This window comes from Bos javanicus, chromosome 3 (assembly GCF_032452875.1).
Source record: "Bos javanicus breed banteng chromosome 3, ARS-OSU_banteng_1.0, whole genome shotgun sequence".
NCBI classification, from domain to species: Eukaryota; Metazoa; Chordata; class Mammalia; order Artiodactyla; family Bovidae; genus Bos; species Bos javanicus.
The window spans coordinates 109,782,959-109,803,778 of NC_083870.1; the positions used below are offsets into that span (position 1 = coordinate 109,782,959).

General features: G+C 51.8%; 2 protein-coding genes across 4 annotated transcripts; one reads left to right on the top strand and one right to left on the bottom strand.

Annotated features, from left to right (window-relative positions):
- Positions 1 to 2,773: 2,773 nt before the first annotated feature.
- Positions 2,774 to 5,142, top strand: EVA1B (eva-1 homolog B). 2 transcript variants are annotated; one of them, XM_061412506.1, is made up of 3 exons: positions 2,774 to 2,931; positions 4,016 to 4,113; positions 4,421 to 5,142. In XM_061412506.1, the coding sequence occupies exons 2-3, from the start codon at positions 4,047 to 4,049 to the stop codon at positions 4,861 to 4,863; spliced, it is 510 nt and encodes a 169-aa protein (XP_061268490.1). In that variant the 5' UTR covers positions 2,774 to 2,931; positions 4,016 to 4,046; the 3' UTR covers positions 4,864 to 5,142. The 2 variants fall into 2 exon arrangements, with proteins under 2 accessions (XP_061268490.1, XP_061268489.1); XM_061412505.1 differs by lacking the exon at positions 2,774 to 2,931 and adding an exon at positions 3,380 to 3,592.
- A 756-nt stretch (positions 5,143 to 5,898) lies between these two features.
- On the bottom strand, positions 5,899 to 20,772 carry SH3D21 (SH3 domain containing 21). Of its 2 annotated transcripts, XM_061412495.1 has the most exons (16): positions 19,671 to 20,772; positions 19,343 to 19,500; positions 19,185 to 19,251; positions 18,805 to 18,923; positions 18,476 to 18,566; positions 18,247 to 18,302; positions 18,112 to 18,157; positions 17,862 to 17,962; positions 17,663 to 17,749; positions 17,457 to 17,499; positions 7,732 to 7,825; positions 7,592 to 7,644; positions 7,395 to 7,471; positions 6,301 to 7,214; positions 6,149 to 6,212; positions 5,899 to 6,070 (listed from the first exon to the last, which is right to left on the bottom strand). In XM_061412495.1, the coding sequence occupies exons 1-16, from the start codon at positions 19,672 to 19,674 to the stop codon at positions 6,014 to 6,016; spliced, it is 2,031 nt and encodes a 676-aa protein (XP_061268479.1). In that variant the 5' UTR covers positions 19,675 to 20,772; the 3' UTR covers positions 5,899 to 6,013. The 2 variants fall into 2 exon arrangements, with proteins under 2 accessions (XP_061268479.1, XP_061268480.1); XM_061412496.1 differs by lacking the exons at positions 18,476 to 18,566; positions 19,671 to 20,772 and having other exon boundaries at positions 19,185 to 19,418.
- Between the last annotated feature and the right edge of the window lie 48 nt (positions 20,773 to 20,820).

Here is a 20,820-nt window from a genome sequence, read left to right on the forward strand (position 1 = left end):
CCTTCCAATGAATATTCAGGACTGATTTCCTTCAGGATGGACTGGTTGGATCTCCTTGCAGTCCAAGGGGCTCTCAAGAGTCTTCTCCAACACCACAGTTCAAAAGCATCAGTTCTTCAGCGCTCAGCTTTGTTTATAGTCCAACTCTAACACCCATGCATGACTACTAGAAAAACCATAACTTTGAATAGACGGATTTTTGTTGGCAAAGTAGTGACCACCCCTTAATACCTGTCTTTCCTGTGCTTCATCTTAGGAACACTCTGTGCCTCCCAAGGTGACAAATGTTTAGTCTCACAGGCAGACAGGACAGAAAGGCAGCTATCAAGCAGGCAGGTGGGCAGGCAGCAGGTCAGCCATAGGCTGACAGACAGGGAGGAAATCAGCAGGTGCAGAAGTGGGATGCAAGCCAGGCAGGCAGGTGACAGATATGCAGAGATCCTAGCCAGCATGACCGGAAAGCAGGTGCCTGGGCAGACCTACAGACAGGTTGGCGGGTGGGCAGAGGCAGGCGGAAAAGCAGATAGGCAGGGGGCCAGGAGGGCAGGGGGATGGTGTCAGGGGACCACATGGGCCAAAGGCTTCAGGCACCTCTCCCAGGGCCTTGAGGGGCAGCCCCCAGCTTCTCTGAACCCTCCGGGCAAGCCCGCCACTTCTCCCACCTGGCCTGGCTTGGCCACATGCCGCCCCCCAACCCCCTGGAGAAGGCAGCCCTCTGGGTACCTCTCATTGAGGGACCAGCCACCATCTCAACTCCCACCCACTCTGCTCCAACATGGCCACCTGCTTCGCCAGGGCTGAGTCACACCTGACCCACTCACACAAGTCACACACCAACCCAAACACAGACACACCTTCGTCTGTAGGTAGTGATACCCAGAGATCTCCATAGCACAGATGCGAGTCAACAGCTTAATACAAACATATCCAACATCTCACAGCCCCCACTCAGGCATGCACACAGACCCACATGGAGCACAGGTGTGTGCCATACAAACCGACGCACACTCGGGTTTGGCCGTACCCACACACCCGCCACACACCGATACTCCCACGGACAGCAGGCATTGAAATGTCAGTGCAACCCAAGGAAACCCACAGCCAGGGGTTGGGTTCTGGCCTCACATTTGCCCTCGCAGCCCAGTTTAACACGGTTGATCACACCCTCAGGGTCTTCCTCCCCTCTCACGGACTGCCATCTCCTGCAGGAGACCTGAAATGCAGCATCCAGAGCTCTCTCCTCTCCTGTCCCCTGGGCGACCTCAGCCACTCCCAGAGTGTTCAATCCATCCTGTGTATTGAGGACTCTCAAACACACACCCAGGCCGACCAGACTCCTCCGGGCCGCGCCTGTGTGTCTGATGGCTCCACCCAGATACTTATGGACCTCTCAAGTCAACCACCTGAAATGGAACTTGAATTCCCTACATCATGCTCCCCAGCCTGAGCTTTCCTCAGGTGCTCGGGCCCAATCCAAGCAGCAGTCCTCCATTCCTGCTTCCCGCAGTGCAGAGAGCCTGCCACCACTCCCATCAGCGTCTGAGCCTGGCTCACCTCCACCAGCGCCCCTGGTCCCAGCCCTCAGCCACTGCTGGCCTGGCTGGCTGCCAGCCAGCACGAGGCTCCCCCTCTTTCCATTCTTGCCCTGCAGCCCCTCTCCTACCCGGAGCTCCCCCGCTCACCCCCAGGACCTCTCCGAAGTGCGTCACGGAACCATGACACTCTCTGATGGAAACTAGGAAACATCACACTTGCAATAACATCCAAGCGCCTCCTCAGGCCTGCCAGCCCCTTCACAATCACCCCCTCACCCTCCCTTGTGACCCCAGGAGCAAGGTGAGGCCAGACACTCCTACCTCGGGGGCCCTCAGCCTTTTTCCTGCCCGACACCCTCCTGCAGACCTCAGCTCAGCTGCCCCTTCTTCAGGATTCAAGCCTCTCCCCATGTCATGTGCGAGAGCTGCCTCAGGTGTTCTTCACCCCACCGCCCCACTCCATCGCCCTCTGAGCACTCAGCAGCACCCACGACCATCTTCCCTGCGTATTGTCTGTCTCTCTGCCTTAGTGGCAGCTCCAAGAGAGCCAAGATTTGCGTCCCTGCTGTTTACTGCTGAAGCCCATTACTAGGAAGCGCTAAGCAGACCAATTAGCGTTTGTTGACCAGCGGCTGAATGGACTGATACACAGACATACTCAACCCCACAAAAGTGCTCAGGCAGATACAACACGAAAATAGACACAGATATACAAACATAGGCAGACATACCTCCACACACACTCATAGAACAGACTAAACAGTCACAGAGACACCAAAAGCCCCTCTCCCCTCCCCCATGGTAGTCATCCTAGTTCTTTTCCCAACCAGATCTGCCCTCTGCTTGAACCCAGACTCAGGACTGGGAGCGGGGGTCTCCAGCCTGGACAGAAAGGGGGGTCCCTGGCCCTAAGGCCTCAGGCTGTGCCTTCAGCTATGTCTGCAATTTCCTCTCCCCCCTTCCTTCCCTCCTCCTCTCTAAGGCTCCTGCCAAGAAGGCCTCCCCCTCACCCCAGGCCCAGCACAGGAAGGGGGGCCTGAAAGGGGGGGCCTGGGAGTCTGGGCAGGAAGAAGACCTGGCCGCATGCTGATCACACACATGTTGCAGGCACGAGCCCCGAGCCTGGGTGGAAATGCATGCACATGCACCAGCAGGTTTAGCCCAGAGCCAAACACACCTCTGCCCTGTGCTCTGGTGGCAGAAGGGCACAGGGGCCAGCAGAAGCCCTGGGCTGGGCTCTGCAAGGCTGGCCTGGGTCTGGCTTGATGCCATAGTCCAACATTCATTAATCCTGCACGACCAGAGCTGGGCCAGCTGGACACACTCGTGGAGGGGGCTCTGAGAAGAGGGGTGGAGAGCCCGGGCCCTGGACATTGTGGCAGAGCGTCTGGGAGAGGTCTGGCATCTGAACTGGGGAAAGGGGCAGTCTCCCCTGGGTGAGGGGGCCTCCGGGGAGGAAGAGCAAGGTTTAGGGAAGGGGTTAAGAGCCCGGGGTCAGAGAACTGTGGGTTCAAATCCTGACCATGGGGGTAAAGCTATTTAGTCTCTCCATGACTCATCTGACTTATCCAGGATAATGGTCCCCACGTTATAGGGTTAGGATTAAATGAAAAAAAAAAAATATTGTAAAGGATTTAGCCCATTGCCTGGCACCTCGGCAGAACCCCATCCTCATTATTGTTATTAGCAGCCTGGGGGCGGGTCCCTGCAACCCGCCTCCCCAGCGGTTTCCTGTGGGGGAGCAGACGGCCCCTCAGGCCGCCCCCCTCACTTCACCCTCCTCTCCCCTTCCTCTCCCGGCCCTTTTCCTCCCCGCCTCCCCCGCCCCGCCCCGCCCCGCCCCGCCCCGTCCCGTCCCTCCTCTTTCCTCGGAGGAAACTTTCCGCCGGCCGATCCATCAGCCCGAGTCCGGCCCGCGCTGCTGCGGCCTGGGAGCCGAGCCGGGAGGACAGGCGGGCGGGCGGCCGGGACCGGACGGGGCGGGAGCGGCCGGGCCCCGGGTGTCTGCGGCCGCTGGACGCGCCGGGGCCGGGCAGCAGGGAAGCGGGGCGTTGACGGTGAGTGAGCCCCGACCTCCGGGCCGGGGGATCCCCACGGGGCGGGCGGGATGGAAGAGGGAGGCGGCTTCCCTTCCCGGAGCCCGCCCAGGGAGTGGGAAGGCGCCCGCGTCTCCCTCCTCCATCGCGCTTCTCGGACGGCAAAAGCAGGCTTCTTTTGGGGACCCCACTAGGAGGCGGAGCCTCCTGCGGTTCACTCCCCGGTCCCTTAGGTTGTTGGGGCGCCCGCGCCCGAGGAAGGACAACCCCCCCACCCCCACCCCCAGCCAGGGCCCAAGTCTGCAAGGAAGTTAGGAAGCCGCTCTCTCCTGGGTGGAACCTGGCTGGGGCTGCCCTTCCAGGGAGCGGAGCTGCCCCGAGGAGGAAGCGGGGACACGGTCGGCTCTAGAGAGGGCGAAGGATCTGACCTTACTGACCTCGCAGGCTGACAGGGGAGCTGCGCCCCCAAAGAAGCATGGATGCCCCTCGAAGGGACATGGAGTTGCTCAGCAACAGCCTGGCGGCCTACGCGCACATCCGCGGTGAGGGCAGACCCCGAGACACGGACCCCTCCCCGCCCCATCAGGCCCCCCTCCACCCCATCCTTCCCGCCACTGACTATACCCTACCCCCACCCACCCCCCCACCCCCGCTCCCCGCGCTTAGCCAGTTACTTACTCCCACCCACCGCCATCCTCACTCCCCCGACTGCCCAATGGTGGCTACTAAGGTCCTTCAAATAGGGGGTGCTGTCTTTGCCCCCCCCAACTTAGAACCTGGAGTCTTTTCGAGATGGAATGACCCCCGCGCATCAGGCCCCCTCCATGACTTCTGCCCTCTGACCCCCAGCTAACCCTGAGAGCTTTGGCCTCTACTTCGTGCTGGGCGTCTGCTTTGGGCTGCTCCTCACCCTGTGCCTGCTAGTCATCAGCATCTCCTGTGCACCCCGCCCGCGGCCCCGCGGCCCCGCCCCGCGCCGGGACCTCCGCAGCAGCACCCTGGAGGCCGAGGATGACGAGGAGGAGGAGGACGACGACGAGGAGGACACGGTGACGCGGCTGGGCCCCGACGACACGCTGCCGGGCCCCGAGCTGTCCACGGAGCCCGACGGGCCCCTGAGCGTCAATGTCTTCACTTCCGCGGAGGAGCTGGAGCGGGCACAGCGGCTGGAGGAACGGGAACGGATTCTTCGAGAGATCTGGCGCACCGGACAGCCGGACCTGCTGGGCACTGGCACGCTGGGGCCCAGCCCCACGGGCACGGGCACCCTGGGCCGCATGCACTATTACTGACCGGCCCCACTCGCGCTGCAAGGTGCTCAGCATCCAGGACATGCGTAGGGGCTCGGAGCTGCCCCAGGACCTTTGGACTGCCCCTGCCCACGGTGCTATGGAGGGCCCGCCCCCACGGCTCCCCTGGTGCTATCGGGCCTGGATTCTGGCCCTCTGGGACACACCCTTCCCTTGTCCAGCCAGAACGCCCTGGGGGTAGGGTAGGACGCTGGGTCCTCATCCCCTCTCTGGGGGACGGTTAAGAGGTGACGTGACCAATGAAAGCTGCATTCTCAGTGACTTAGTCTCCCTCTGTTACCTTTGCTTCTAATAACCCCCAGGCTCTTGCCATGTCGGGGGCCCTAGGGTTGAGATCCCTCTACCAGGCTGCCCACCTCCTTCCATGCAACTCACACCTCGGCACACATGCTTGCATTCAGTTCACACATGGCAAAAACACACGCCTGCTGCACCCACAGACACACGCACACAAATCAACCGCATTCCTTAAACTGCATTCCTTACCGGGAAACGCCTGGGTACAGGTCGCCCCTGTCTCTACACACACACATGCATACAAGGCCTCGGGACCCTGACCTTGACGCTAAGGCGCTATTACCCCCAGTGTAACCAAGTGTGCCTGAGCTGGACCGTGGAGTGCGTGTCCGTCACTGCATTCCTATGAGTCCCTCTGAAAGGGCAGTGAGACCAATTGGGAGGGGTCTGGGCTGGAGAGCAGGCCGGCCCGGCCCCTCCCCTGGCGCACAGCTGGATTCCGGAATCCGGCCCGCGGGCAGATCCCCGAACCCTCCAGGGCCCCTACTGCCTGCCATTTCTCCAGCGTTGGGGGGAGCTGGCGTCCGTAGGAGACACCCTCCCCCGGCCATCCGGTGGATAAAAATAGCCGTGCGCAGGCCTTGGGAACGGTAATGGGAGCCACATGTTGGCCAGATGTGCCCGCGAGCTACTGCCAGGAATGCGGACGGCAGAGAACGCGAGCGCGAGCGCCCGCCCCGCCGCGCAGGCCCCGCCCCGCACGGACCAGGGAGGCGTGGCGCGCGTACTCTGCTGAGTTTACTTTCCGGCGTTTTCCGAAGACGTGTGCAAGGACGTGGGTGGCCAGAGCCTGACTTCGCTCCAGGTCCCGCCGCAGTCCCTCCCGGGCCCACCCTCAGTGCGTCTGCGTCTGCGCGTGAATGGAGCCCCGGTCCCTCTGCTTCAGCTGAACCTAGTGGAGAGAGGGCGTCAGGGGAGGGCCAGCCGCCCACCGCCGCCCCGCCCCGCCTGGGACCCGCACCCCACCCACCTCCAGCAGTAGGCGCTTCTCCTTCTCGCTCTTCAGCTCCTCCCAGATGTCAGTTAGCTTCTTTCTGCGGACATGGGAGACCCAGGGGAAGGGGTGGGCCGGGCAAGCCTAGAGCCCGCACCCCTCGCCTCCCCGCACCTCTCCCCACTTACTCCAGCTGCACCCCCATCTGCTCCAGCGACTTCCTTAAAGCCTCCACCTGGTCCTTTATCCTCAACATGTCGTCTCCGTCACTTCTGCGGTCTGTGAGATTTGGCGGGGCCGAGGAGCGCAGGGTGGGGGGCGTTTGGGACTCTGCATTCTTCTGAGCAGGGGTTACCTCTTTGGAGGGCACCCCTTCTTTGGGAGACTCCTCCTCTTTGGGGGCAGCCTCAGCCTTTGCTGGTGCCTCCTCCAGGAGGGTCGTCGCCTCTTCCTGAGGGTGGGCCTTCTCAAGGGCAGGCGCAGACCCTGACTTGGGGTTGGACTCGGACTGGAGAGGGGAGCTGGCCCTCCTCTCCAGGGGCTGTTTCACCATGCCGAGGAGGGGCTCCTCTGGCATGTGCACCTCCTCTTGGGATTGAGCCTCACTGGCCTCAAGAGACCTGGCGTTTGGCGGGGCGTCTTCCTCCGGAGAGAAGTCATGGGACTGAGTGTTGGCTCCCACAGGCTCCGGGGTCAAGACCTTGCCTAGGGTGGGGGCCTCGTCCCCCGGAGCGGCCTTTGGACCAGCGGCCTCTTCTTCAAGTAGGACTTCTGGGACCTGGGCCTCATGCACAGAAAGGACCCTGTCTGGACTGGGGGCCTTGTCCTCCAGGGTTGGGGTCTCCTCTAGGGTAGGGACCTTCTCTGGAGTTAGGGTTTCCTCTGGAGTGAGGATCTTTTCTGAAGGTGGGGTCTTCTCTGGGTTAGGGGACTTATCTGGAGACAGAGTCTTCTCTGGACTAGGGGTCTTATCTGGAGGTGGGGTCTTCTCTGGTTTGGGGGCCCTATCCAGAACTGGTGTCTTCTCTGGGCTGGAGGTCTTGTTCAGAACTGGGGTTTTATTCACACGAGGGCCCTTTGTAAGGCGGCTCTGCTTTTCATCCTGTAGTGATGGGGGTGCAGACTCAGCCAAGGGATGGGTACCTTGATGGTCTGAGTCTGGTTCCCCTCAGCCTGGGATCCTTCACCCTCACAGGCCACACCCCTGGGAACCAGCCTCCATCTAGGATCCCCGTTCTCCCAGGTCTAGGATCCCTGCTCTCCCAGGTCTCGTGCCTCTCACCTGACTGGCTGCAGGGCGTTGCTGGGAAGCCTGCATCTTAGATCGCTTTCTGCCAGGCTGGAAACTGCTGTTGGAGCCTGTGAGAGCAGACTCTCAGGAATCCAGGCCTACTTAGACCCCAAGCCGCTCCCCATCTCTGTCCCCTTAGCACAACCACCCCAGGGCTCACCCCACTTCAGGGAGGCAGTGAGACTTACTGGAGTTTCGAGAGGGGCGCTTCTGACTGTCTTCGCTGGGTGTCCAAGATGGCCTGAAACACATCCCCATCAGACCCGGGGCTGGGGGCAGGGAGCAGTATTTCTTTCGTATCCTCCTTCCCCCATACCCCGCTCCTTACTTGGTTTTGCTGGGCTCAGTGGGAGCTGTCACCAGCTTCTTGGCTGTAGGGAGGACTGTTTTGGGCACCATCTTTTTGGGTTCCTTAATAGGAGCTAGGAGGGGAGAGGGACATTTGTTCACTCACTCATTGCTTTCATCTAAGAGTCACTGACCCTGTCCTGTGCTGTGCAGGGACTAGTAACAGGAGATGAATCATATTTGACTGGCTGCTGGGAGCTCTGGGGACACTGACCACCCAGGAACACCCCAAAGAGTTGTCAGGGAGGCTTTGTGGGGAGACGGCTCCAAATCCCACCGATTTTTAATCCATGCTTTTCTACAACTTGTACTCAGCTTAGTGCCCACAGCTGGTTCAGACTCTTCTGCTTCCTGGACACGGCAACAGCCACTCCACTTCCAGTCCACACTCCCTTCTCTGTCTTCTCTATCATGTCTACTCCCTAGGAGACTTCATCCAGTCTTATGAGTCTAATTATCATCAATAAGCCAACAACTGCCAGATTTTCAGCTCTAGTCCCTTCCTCTTCCCTGGACTCCAGACTCATACCCGATCGGCCTCGCAGTATTTCCACTTAGCATCACACACTTAGCAGAGCTAACCTCTGGCTTCTCAACCTCCTTGCCCTCGGAATCTGGCCCTTTCCCAGTGTCCCCCATCTCACCCACTCGCCCACTCACTCAGATGACAAAGTGAGGCGTCCCCCTCGACACCTTTATTCCTTTTTGCTGCACGCACAAACCATCAGTAAGTCCTGTCTGTTCTAAACACACCCTGAATCCAGCCACACATCCTCACCTCCATGACTATGCTCTCTAGATCAAGTCACACCATCTTCACGAGAACTACTGCAGCAGCCTCCAACCTGGGCACGGGCTGCACCCACCCTGCCTACGGTGTGCTTGCCCCACAGCAGCCAGAGAGGGCCCGCGTTCTACTGGAGAAACCGACACAAACAAAAGCAGTAAACTGTGGGGACTTCCCTGGTGGTCCAGTGCTTAAGAATCCCCCTTGCAATGCAGGGGACACAGGTTCGATCCCTGGTCGAGGAACTAAGATCCCACATGCTGCGGAGCAACTAAACCCGCGTGCCACAACTACTGAGCCTGCGCTCTAGAGCCCGTGTGCTGCAACGAAAGATCTCACATGACAAAAGGAAGATCTCACATCCCACAACTAAGACCAGATACAGCCAAACAAATCAATATTAAAAAAAAAAATAAACTATGTAGTGCGTTAGATAGTTATTGGGCTTCCCAGGAGGCATTAATGGTAAAGAACCCACCTGCCAATGCAGATGAAAGAAACACAGGTTTGATCCCTGGGTCTGAAAGATCCCCTGGAGGAGGGCTCCAGTATCCTTGCTTGGAGAAGCCCATGGACAGAGGAGCCTGGTGGGCTATAGCCCATAAGGCTGCAAAGAGTTGGACACAACTGAAGCAACTTAGCACGCATGCCAGAGATTTATTAGTTGTACTGAGGAAGAATAAGTAGGGGGGGCGTGTATAATTTTAAATAGGGCGATCAGGGAAGGCCACACGGAGAAGTCAGCATCTGAAGGCAGTCGCACAAGTGACATTCACCTCCACATCTACAGAAACAGCCACCCGGGCACATGCATGCATGCTGAAGCTGACTTACACACATGGTATCACACCCAGATACAAACAGAATCCCCCAATAATGGGTCGCAGTGGGCGAGAGCATGGCTCCTACAGCCAGACAGCAGGCTTGGAATTCCTGCTCTATTACTTGCCAGATGGGTGGGAACCTGGCCGGTAACTTAACCTTTCTGTGCCCTGTGTCCTCACCCATAAAACATGGATAACAAGAATACCCATCTGGTAGGGTTCTGTGAGGTCTGAGTGACAACCTGTGAGGTGCTTAGTGGCTGGCATACAGTCAAATGCTCAGGAAATGTTAACCGACTCCAGCTTCTTGTAGTGTGGCCGGTTAGGTGTTCTGTGGGACCCTCCCACTAGACAGCAATTATATCCTGCTTTTGGATACAATTTTAAGGCACCACTGGACATAAGAGAGGTAGGAGAAATCCACAAGAAAGGGAGGAACTGGGGCCAGAAAGGAAGTGAGAGAGCAGGCCTACTTTGTGGCTACAGAGCCTGGGAACTGTGAGGAGCAGGTGGCCCGGGTATTGCTCCCTTGGCTCATCATAGGCCCACAGCCCGGTAGCCACAGAGCAGCGAGAACCTAGCACCACCTTCTTCCGGAGGACTGCAGTAGTCGCTGCTGGTTGGTGCCCTCTGGCTACTGGCAGGAGTAAAAGCAAGTCCTCTCTGCAAGTTTTTTCCCTACATGCCAGACTCCCACAGATTGGGATCGTATACAAAGATCCTAAAACACACGAGATGGCAGACCACTGAGAGCAGGAGTCAGCAGACGCAACACACAGCAGATACTGGAAGTGTCAGGAAGGGAACACAGCGCAGTCATGCATAATATATCTGAAGAAATAAAGGGCGAGCATGCAAGAAAAGGACCATTAGGCATAAACAAGCAGATTTTTGGGGGAGAGAAAAAAAGAGTTCTGAACTACTAGAGATGAAAAATAGCATTTGTGAAATAAAATGCAGTGTATAGGTTCAACAGCGGATCAAACCTAGATAAAAACTAGAGAGAGAATTAGTAACTAGAAGTAGAATGAGACAAGGAGTGAAGATTTGAAAACGATGTTAAAAGGAATGAGTTAGTATTTGTGAAATAAAATGCAATGTATAGGTTAAACAGCAGATTAAACCTAGATAAAAGCTAGAGAGAGAATTAGTAAACCAGAAGTAGAATGAGACAAGGAGTGAAAATTTGAAAGCAGTGTTAAAAGGAATGGGTAACAGAAGCAGGGTTTGACTATGGCTGAGTGAGGTAGATGGTAGATAAACCCTCTCCCCACATAGCAACTATAAAGCTGGATTAAAAGTGATAAACCACCATTTCAGCACTGGGATACTGACCAAAGGTGTAAAATAATCTGAGAAGTATTTGTGCCTCATGGTGTTCTTGCCTGCTCCCTTCCTTCCCCCAGTCCCTGCTGCCTTGGTCCATGCGGCCGTTCTACAGGGTGGGACAGAGAAAGGTCAGCAGCTTCACTGCCATGGTTGAAGAGCACTCAATCAATATGGTGTGCAACTTTGGATTTGGCATTGGTTTCACTGCTATGACACCCAAAGCGCAGCAACCAAAGAAAAAATGGGTAGTGTGACTTCAAAAAAATTTTAAACTTTTGTGCATCAAAGAACACCATCAAGAAAGTGAAAAGCCAACCCAAAGAATGGGGGGAAATACTTGCAAATCATACATCATCAGGGACTTTTACCTAGAAAATATAAAGAACTCCCACAATTCAATAGTAAAAAGCCAACCCAACTAAAAATTGGGCAAAGGACCATTTCTTCAAAAGAAGGTATACATGTAGCCAATAAACAGGAAAAGATACTCCACATCATTAGCTTTCAGAGAAATGCAAAGCAAGACCACAATGAAATAGCATTTCACATCCACTAGGATAGTTACAATCAAAAGACAGATAATAACAAGTATTGGTATGAATGTGGAGAAACTGGAGCCCTCATACACTACCAGCGGGAATATAAAATGGTAGTCACTTTGGAAAACAGCCTGCCAGTTCTTCTCAAAGTTAAAAATAGGTCGTGTGTGTGTGTGTGTGTGTGTGTGTGTTAGTTGCTCAGTTGTGTCCAACTCTTTGTGACTCCATGGACTGTAGCTGACCAGGCTCCTCTGTCCATGGAATTCTCCAGGCAAGAATACTGGAGTAGGTTGCCATTCCCTTCTCCAGGGGATCTTCCCCTGGAAGAATTTCTTTCACTGGTATATACCCAAGAGAAATGGAAGCATATCCACAGAAAATATTGTACACAAAAGTTCATAGCCCGGACTTCCCTGGTGGCACAGTGGATGAGAATCCATCTGCCAGTACAGGGGCCCAGGTTTGATCCTTGATCAGGGAACTAGATCCCACATGCTGCAACTAAAATATCCTGTGTGCCACAACTAAGACCTTGGGAAGCCAAAAAAACAAATAATTTTTAAAAAAGAATTATTAGGCAATAAAAAGGAATGAACTACATACATACTACAAAATGGATGAAACTTGAAAATATTATTCTAGGTGAAAGAAGCCCATTAGAAAGACCATATATGATATGATATCATGTATATGAAATGGAGGCAGATCTATCAAGACAAAGATTAGTGGTTGTCTTGGGATGGGGAGGGGAGAATGGGGAAACTGATGGGATAATGGCTAAACAGTATAGCCGGTGGGACCTCCCTTGTGGTCCAAGGGTTAAGACTCTGCACACCCAATGCAGGCAGCCTGGGTTTGATCCCTGGTCATGGAAGGAGATCCCACATGCCACAATTAAGAGCTGTGGGTGCAACTAAAGGTCCACATGCCGTAACAAAGATCGAAGATCCTGCATCCCACACCAAGGCCCGACACAGCCAAACATATATATAACTTTTAAAGTACAGTGGGTGATGTTGCACAACTATGACTATACCAAACACCACTGAACTGCACACTCGAAGGAGTGAACTGTACGTGAGTTTATCTTAGTAAAGCTGTTCACCCATGTGCCCCCCAAAAGATGACAGGCTAGATTTGGCCCATAAACCACAATTTGCTAACTCCTGACCTAAACACCCCAATTTAAAGGCAGAGAATGTCAGACTGAATTAAAAAAACAAGATCCAACTACATACTGTGGACAACAGATTTAAAGACACAAACAGGTTGACAATAAAAGATTGGAGAAAGATATATCACACGAATAGTAACCATAATAGTACCAAAATGTTAATATCAGACAGAACAAGCTTTGAGACAAGAAAAATTACTGAAGACAAAGAGGGGGAGTTATAATGATAAGCAGGTGAATACATCAGGAAGAGATAATTACAAATGTACATGTGCCTAAAAACAAATCCTCAAATATATATAAAACAAAAGACTTACAGAATTGAAAGGAGAAATAATTAAAAAACAATAGTTGGAGGTTTTGTTCAGGAGAAAGGTTAAGACTTTGAATTCAGACTTGTAAAGTTAAATACATCTGGTAAATTTCAAGAGCAATCACTAAAATAATAAATATAAAGTGCAAATTTCAGAAAAATGAAAAAAATGAAACATGAAAAAAATAAAAGAATCATTGAAAAATATTTTAAAATAATTATGATTAATGTAGTCTAAACTCGTCAATATATCACCAAACAAAAAGAATCGCAAACTGAGTTAAAAAACAAAGGTAATTTCTAGAGATCTTTTGCAAAACAATGTGCATATAGTTAACACTACTGTACACTTAAAAATGGTTAGAATTTTTTTTTAAAGTATTTGAATATTGTAACAGGAGACTGAATAAGAATATAGTAACAGGAGACTGAATAAGAATATACTAACAAGAGATTGAATAAGAAAAGAGAAAGGAAAAAATAAACACTATTAGAAATGAAGAAAAGATGTAACTACAGATACAGATGAGATTAAAAAGATTATAAGAATATTATGAAAAACATCATATAAATGATTAGAAAATATTGATTAAATGGATAATTTGAACATATAACTCACTAGAACCGACTCAAGAACTTTCACGAGATTTTTGGTCAACCATGGTTACCCAGGAAGCAGGAAACAGAAGGCTTCTTGTGTACATCTCCTAAGGTGTGAAGTTTCTTCTCCCTCTGAGATCCAAAGCAAAGTCCTCTAAAGAACAGTTGTAAAGGGGTCTTTGTAGATGTAAGAAAGTTATGAGGAGGTCATACTAGGTTAGGGTGGACCCTAACCCAGTGACTGGTATCCTTATTAGCAGAGGGAAATTTGGACAGAGACACACAGGGCAGAAGACCTTACGAAGACCGAGACAGAGAACAGACCAGTGCATCTACAAGCCACAGACCGCTGGAAGCTAAGAAGAAGCAAGGAAAGATTCTTCCCCCAGACCCTTCACAGAGAACACGACCATGTCAACATCCTGATTGTGGGTTTCCAACTTCTGAAAATGTGAGCTATTTCTGTTCCTTTAAGCCAGAAAGTGGGGAAGGGAAGAAAAAAAGAATTTTAGCCAGAAGCCAGACTTGCTTATAACTATAAAAAAACTGAAGTAGTTTAAAATTTTCTCATAACAGAAGAGAACAGGACCAGATGAATCTACAAGCAAATTTTATCAGCTTTCAGAGAAAGGCGATTCCCATCTTATGTAAGATCTGATAGATATTTAAAGATAAGGAAAAAAAAAAGTATATTCCTTGGGATTTCCTTTGTGGTCCAGGGATTAAGAATCTGCCTGCTGATGCAGGGGACATGGGTTCAAGTCCTGGCCTGGGAAGATCCCACATGCTGTGGGACAACTAGACCCGTGTGCCACAGCTACTGAGCCTGAGCTCTGCAGCAAGAAAAGCCACTGCAATGAGAAGCCCGTACACCACATCTGGAGAGTAACCCTTGCTCGCCACAACTAGAGAAAACCCACACACAGCAACAAAGGGCCCATGTGCTGCAATGAAGACCCAGTGCAGCCAAAAATAAACAAATAATTGGTTTAAAAAAGTATATTCTTTAACTCATTCAGGGGCCAGTATAGTACTGATAATCAGATGAAGACAGTAAAAATAAATGCAAAAATCTGAAGGGGGAAAAAAAAACTGAGACGGTATCCCAATAGCATATAAAAAAAAATAAACCATGACCAATATGAATTCACCCCTGGAATATAAGGGTGATTTAGTATTAGAAAATCCTACAAATATCTTTACATCGACAAATTAAAGAAGAAAACCCATTTAATCATTTCAAATCATTCACATAAACAATGGAGAATTTGATACCCACTTTTGATAAAAATTCCAAGTAAAAGAAATAGGATCTTCCTTAATCAGACAAAAACACACTTACAAAAGATCTAAGCATCAAATATCATTGTGAAAGGGAAACAGTTTGAAGCATTTCATTTAAAATCAGAAACATAGTAATGATATTCAGTATTACTATTTCTATTCAATACTGTATCACAATCCTAGCCACTAAAGTAAAATAAGAAAATGAAATCTAAAAGGTTGTAAGAAATGAATAGAGCCAAACTGTCATTACTCACAGATCAAATTGACTGTCTTCATAGAAAAGTATTGAGGATTTACAGATTCAACATATTTCTACAGCCCAGGAATAAACGGGATATCTAATTTTCAAAAAAACACAATAAAACTCACATGCAGAAATAATATATAGTGCCAGAACAAGTGATAGTCTATATGGAAAAACGTATAATTGGATCACTCACTAAAATCAATGCTACATAGATAAAAGCACTTAACAATGAAAAGCAACCCTTTACAAGTTTTAAAGAAAATATAAATGACTGTCTTTCTGAACTTCAGGCATGAAGGGATTTCTTAAACAAGAAAAACACCTACTAATCATTAAAGATAAGATTGATATATGTGCATTGAAATTACTCCTAGCAACCTAAATGTCCATTTACAGAGGAATGGATAAGAAGATGTGGTATATATACACAATGGAATATTACTCGGCCATAAAGAAGAACAAAATAATGCTATTTGCAGCGACATGGATGGACCTAGAGATTGTCGTGCTAAGTGAAGACAGAGAAAGACAAATACCATATGTCATTCATATGACTGACCATAAAATTAAATTAAAACTAAAAATTAGATCATATGAGGAATCTAACTTTTAAAAATGATATATAGATAAATAAGCTATAAGGATTTATTATTGAATAGCTGTAAGGATTTATTGGGCTTCCCTGAAAGCTCAGTTGGTAAAGAATCCACCTGCAATGCAGGAGACCCCAGTTTGATTCTTGGGTCCAGAAAATCCGCTGGAGAAGGGATAGGCTGCACACTCCAATATTCTTGGGCTCCCCTCGTGGCTCAGCTGGTAAAGAATCTACCTGCAATGTGGGAGACGTGGGTTCGGTCCCTGGGTTGGGAAGATCCCCTGGAGAAGGAAAAGGCTACCCACTCCAGTATTTTGGCCTAGAGAATTCCACGAACTGTATAGTGCATGGGGTCGCAAAGAGTCGGACACGACTGAGCGACTTTCACTTCAAGGATTTATTATTATTGTAAAATATAGCCAATATTTTACAATAACTTTAAATGGAGTAAAAGAGGTAAAAATTTTGAATCACTATGTTGTATACCGGAAACTAATATAATATTGTAAATCACCTTACTTCAAAAAAGCTTTTTTAATTTACAACTCCTATTCATTAAAAAAAAAAAGAAAAGCCATAAACTGAAACTATCTATAACATGTACATCCCATAATCAGAATATATAAAGAACTCAACAGCTATCACTAACCAGGGAAATACAAATGAAGTCCACAATGAGATGCTGTTTTGTGCCAGATTCACAAAAATAATGAAATCTGATAATAGCAACCGTTTAAGAGGGTTTGGATCAGTATGCTCTCATACACCAGGGGTGGAGTGAAGTGTACAAGTCCTTTGGAAACCAATGTGACTTTACCTCATAAAAGTTGACTATTCACATACCCTGCTATCTAGGAGCACCACTCCATATGTAGAGAAACATTATGCCTGCACACTGGGAGCCAGTGTTTATGGCAGCACCGTTTATAAGAGTGAAAACTAAAAACAGTGAAAACGTCCAACCAGGAATAGACCAGATACACAAACTGCGGTAATTCCTGCAAGGAATAGTGAACAACACGGAAAAACAAATGAATTACAGGGACTTCCCTAGTGGTCCCTAGTGGCTAAGACTCCGTGCTCCCAAAGCAGGGGGCCGAGGTTCGATCCTTGGTCAGGCAACTGGATCCCACCTGCCGCAACTAAGAGTTCGCACGCGGGATCTAAAAGATCCTGCATGCCACAGTGAAGACTGAAGATCCCGAGTGCCTCACAAAGACCTGGAGCAGCCAGATAAATATTTAAAAAGAAAAGAAAAATAAATAAACTGCATCTACACACAACATGGATGTGAGTTTTAGAAACATAATATTGACTAGAAACAAGAAAACCATAAACGTATGATACCATTTTTATACAACTCAAAACAAAACTATATTAAATGATACCTTGTTTAGGCACATAACATAAGTGAATACACCTAAAAACTCCAGGGAATTACTAAAAATTCAGGATAGTGGTTACTGGTTACCTCTGATGTGGGGAGAGGAGCAGAAGGGAAAGAGGAATACACAAACCACCGGCAATTCTAGTTCTTGGGTTTGGGTGACCGACCAGGGGTGTTCGTTGTTAAGTTTTAAAACACATACGTTACGTATATTTTTGGATTGTGTGCATTACATTAAAACATAAAGACACATCCCACAGATACACTGACACATAAACAGAGCTATTCTCTGACTCACTTGATAGATACCTGAACACAAAGTCTCAAAGACCCAGATATACCGATCCATACATTTCCTCACAAAATGAAACAAACGTAAACACGGTCCTTGATGAGAATGATAGCCACATGCTCAGGACAGAGGAAGAGGAACGTAGTAACACACACGAAGTGACACAGTCCTAACACTGACCCACCACACATTCCTACCAGGCCTTTAACCCATGAGGGTACCTCCTGAGGGTGTGCACTGGACCACTGGGAAGCTATGGGTGTCTGTGAGCACCTGGACTGGTGGGCCTCCCAGAGATCACTCCCCAGTCCCAGGCTTCCCGGGCACCCACCTGATTCCTGAGATACCACTTTCCGTGGGACCAGCTTCTTGATCTACGCAGAAAAAAGTGTCAGAATCGGAAGAGGAGCCCTCACACTTCTAGGTCCACCCTCGCTTGTGGGTGGCCCTCCAGCTGTGTCCAGCGAGTGCCACCACCCTCAACTTTGTCCAGAGTGGCCTGCCCCTTGCCACCAGGGTGCCTGGCTCCGTACTCACTGGGGGAGGTGGGAGCACAAAGTTATCTGGGAAAAGTCCTCTTCTGCCTTGAGACTCTCCTTCCCACCAGCCCTTATCCTCTGTGACCTGGGAGAGCAAGAGGTCGTGGGGAGATGAGCCAGACCCCCAAGCTCCTCCCCTCCCTAAGCCCACCCTCTCAACATCCCCCGTCCCCGTGCCCTCCCTGTGCCTTGCACACCTTCCTCAGCACTTTCACCTCATCGCCCCTCCGAAGCGCCAACTCGTCTGGGGCCTCAGGATGGTAGTCAAACAGGACCCTGTAGGTCTCGGGGTAGGAGACTGAGGGGAGTTCAGTTCACTGAAGCCAAATCCCCTCCCCAAACAAGTCATAGGCTCCCTCCTCCATCAGCCTACCTGGGCACCCCCTCCCGCAAGTCACAGGGGTTTGGGGAAGAGGATTTTGAGGGGCCCTTTGGCGGGGTGCTCACCTGTCTGCAGGTAGTCTGGAGGGCTGTCATAGGTCAGGCTGCTCAGCTAGTGGGGGCAGGGCAAGGACCAAGCTGAGCCTCCAGCCTCCTAAGAGGAACTCACCAACAACTCTTTGCCCACTCCACCCACTTTACCTTGGGAGGCCGCTGGGGGCCAAGGATGACTGAAGGGATGTCTGGATTGCCAAGGCCTGGTGGGGGATAGTGAGGTTAGGGAGGGTGCTAATGCAGTTGAGGTCATGGGAGAGGTCAAAGGGGTCATAGGGCAAGATGTGCAGATCACAGGTTCAGGCCACTGGGGCAGGTCACTGAAGACTGTAGTCTGGTCACAGGGGTTCACGGGGTCACAGGGTCCAGGTCTCACTTGGGGGCCCACTGTCCAGCAACTCCACAAAGTTGGATGGGAAGGCTCCCAGCTGCCCGTTCTTCTTCCCCAGCCACCAGCCGTCCTCAATCTGGGAAGGGGGGAGGACGCAGGGGCATCTGGTTCTGCCCCAAGGGTCTCCCTAGCAATCTTAAACCCTGATTCACACCGATTCTGCCTGATGACCCCTCTCCTCCCTTGCTCCCTCACTTTCCCATTTCTGTGCCCCTCATCAATTTCATCACCCACAACCTCACAGCCCCCATGTCTCCTCACTCAGAGATTCCATTGTCTCCCCTCAAACCCCTCTCATCACCTCATCCCCTCACCTCCTTTATCACTTCCACAATCTCCCCAGCTTGCAACTGCAGCTCGTCCGCCTGCTCCGGTGTGTAGTTGAAGTTTGCTTTGCACCATCTTCGGGGGCCCAGAAATTTGACTGAGCGACCTGGTGTCGGTCGAGAGTGAAGCAGCCTGAGCCTCACGCTCCAGTCCGCGGAGCTGGGGGAGGGGCAGGACGCGCTCGCACCCTCCCTTGGTCCAGGCCCCACCCCAGGGCGGAGCATTGTACTCGAGAACCAATCACGGGTCGCGCCGTGGCCTCGCAGCCCCGCCCAGAGCCTCGCCCTTCAAGGCGAGTTGGGGACAACCTGGGTGCTGAGGCTCCGAGCGCGCGCGCGCGCGCGCGTCCACGTGCCCCAGCGCTCACCTCGGCGGCGCGCACAGCGCGGTCTCGGCGCCGCCTCCCCAGAGGAGCGGAGGGTCTCCGGGATCTCCTGCGAAAGAGCGCACCGAGAGAGGGGCTCTCAGCATCCTGGGGAGCGCGCAGAGAACCGCCGCCTGACCTCCTGCTCGGCTCTACCTCACCTGCACCAGGGACTCCGGGAAGAGGCCACAACGGCCCCCCAGCTCTCCACGCATCCAGCCCCGTGCGGGCGTCTTGCACACCTGCCGGATCACGTCACCAGGCGCCAGGCTCAGCTCGTCCTCCTTCTGCGCACGATATCCGGCCAGGACCAGCACCTCTGTGGGAGGAGGATGGCGCGGGCACACGGTTCAGAAGAGCCCAAGTAGGGGCTGACTGGCCCTGGCGCGAGTCCCGGACCCAGTGTGGACAGCGGGAGAGCGGAGTAGTGGTGTAGGCTTTTAATGCTATTTCCAGGCAGAAGAGCCACCCCAAACCCTCTGCACATACCCATGGCTTCCAGGGCTCCTTCCGGAGCCGAACAGGGTGGATGGTGCGGTAGCGTTAGCAGCCGAGTACTGGGGCCAGGTAGGGTGGGACTAGCCGCGAGATTGTGAAGCCAAGGAGGCGGAGACGCAAGCCCATAGGTTGGGCTCTGGTGCAGGGAGTGGGTGTAGGAGGGGGCGGCCCGGATCGGCAGGCTCGGCCCCAACTATGGGTGAGGACTCCAGGACCTCTGGCCAGTGCTGGGGTCACTGCTGCCCGACAAGCTATCTGCCCAGCTACCTCCCCTCCGTATCCCAGCCTTGGCCGAGTCTCCCACTCGCCACTGGCACACAGCCGTCCCTGGCTTACCCTCTGATTCTTAGCTGCATGGGAGTCGAGACAGCATACCAGGGTGGGGCCCCCAGCAGGCAGCAACCGCTCTTAGTCGGGTCCTGGATGGGTGGAGTGGGTGGTTGCTCAGTGTGCACAAAGTTATTGCTGCTTTCCCTGGAAGGTGTATTCATCCCTGTAGTCCCTTCAAGGAGGAAGAGCTTAAAAACCCTTTCTTCAGGCCACTGGGGCCTAGCTTGGTTTCAGGAAACACCTCGGGATTCTCCTCAGGGGAAGACAGGAAGGCAACTTTGGGAGCTTTCAAGACTCGTGCTTTCCTACAGCCAAGGCCAGAGCTGGCAAAGGTTAGTGCCAGTCCCAGGTGGGCCGGGCTAGCTTTTAGATCATCTTCCTGCTTAGTGGTGAACACACAGAAGGCCAAGCCTGTCATCCACACCCCTTGACCCCTGCCCCACTGCTTTGGAAGCCAAAGTCCTTGCTTACAATGACACTAGAGTGGAAAAATCTGGTTCTCCTAGGGTGTCTAAGGAACAGGATATGAAGCAAAATCACTGGAATGGGAATGAGGAGTTATTACTCAACACAGATTGGCTGAGGCTCCTCCCAGAACCATCTTGTGTGCAGTTGGAGGGGATGGGGCTGCAACAGTCTGGGCCCAGCCCCCCAGACATTTCATCTTTCTGGTTCCCTGAGGCTGCTATGGGGGACATCTACCACCTGCCCTCCACCACACCCACCCACACCCATTCAGGGTGACAATGACCAGAGCCATTTACACCTGCCACTTCATTTATTTTTTTTTATTTGCAGGAGGAGTTGAAAC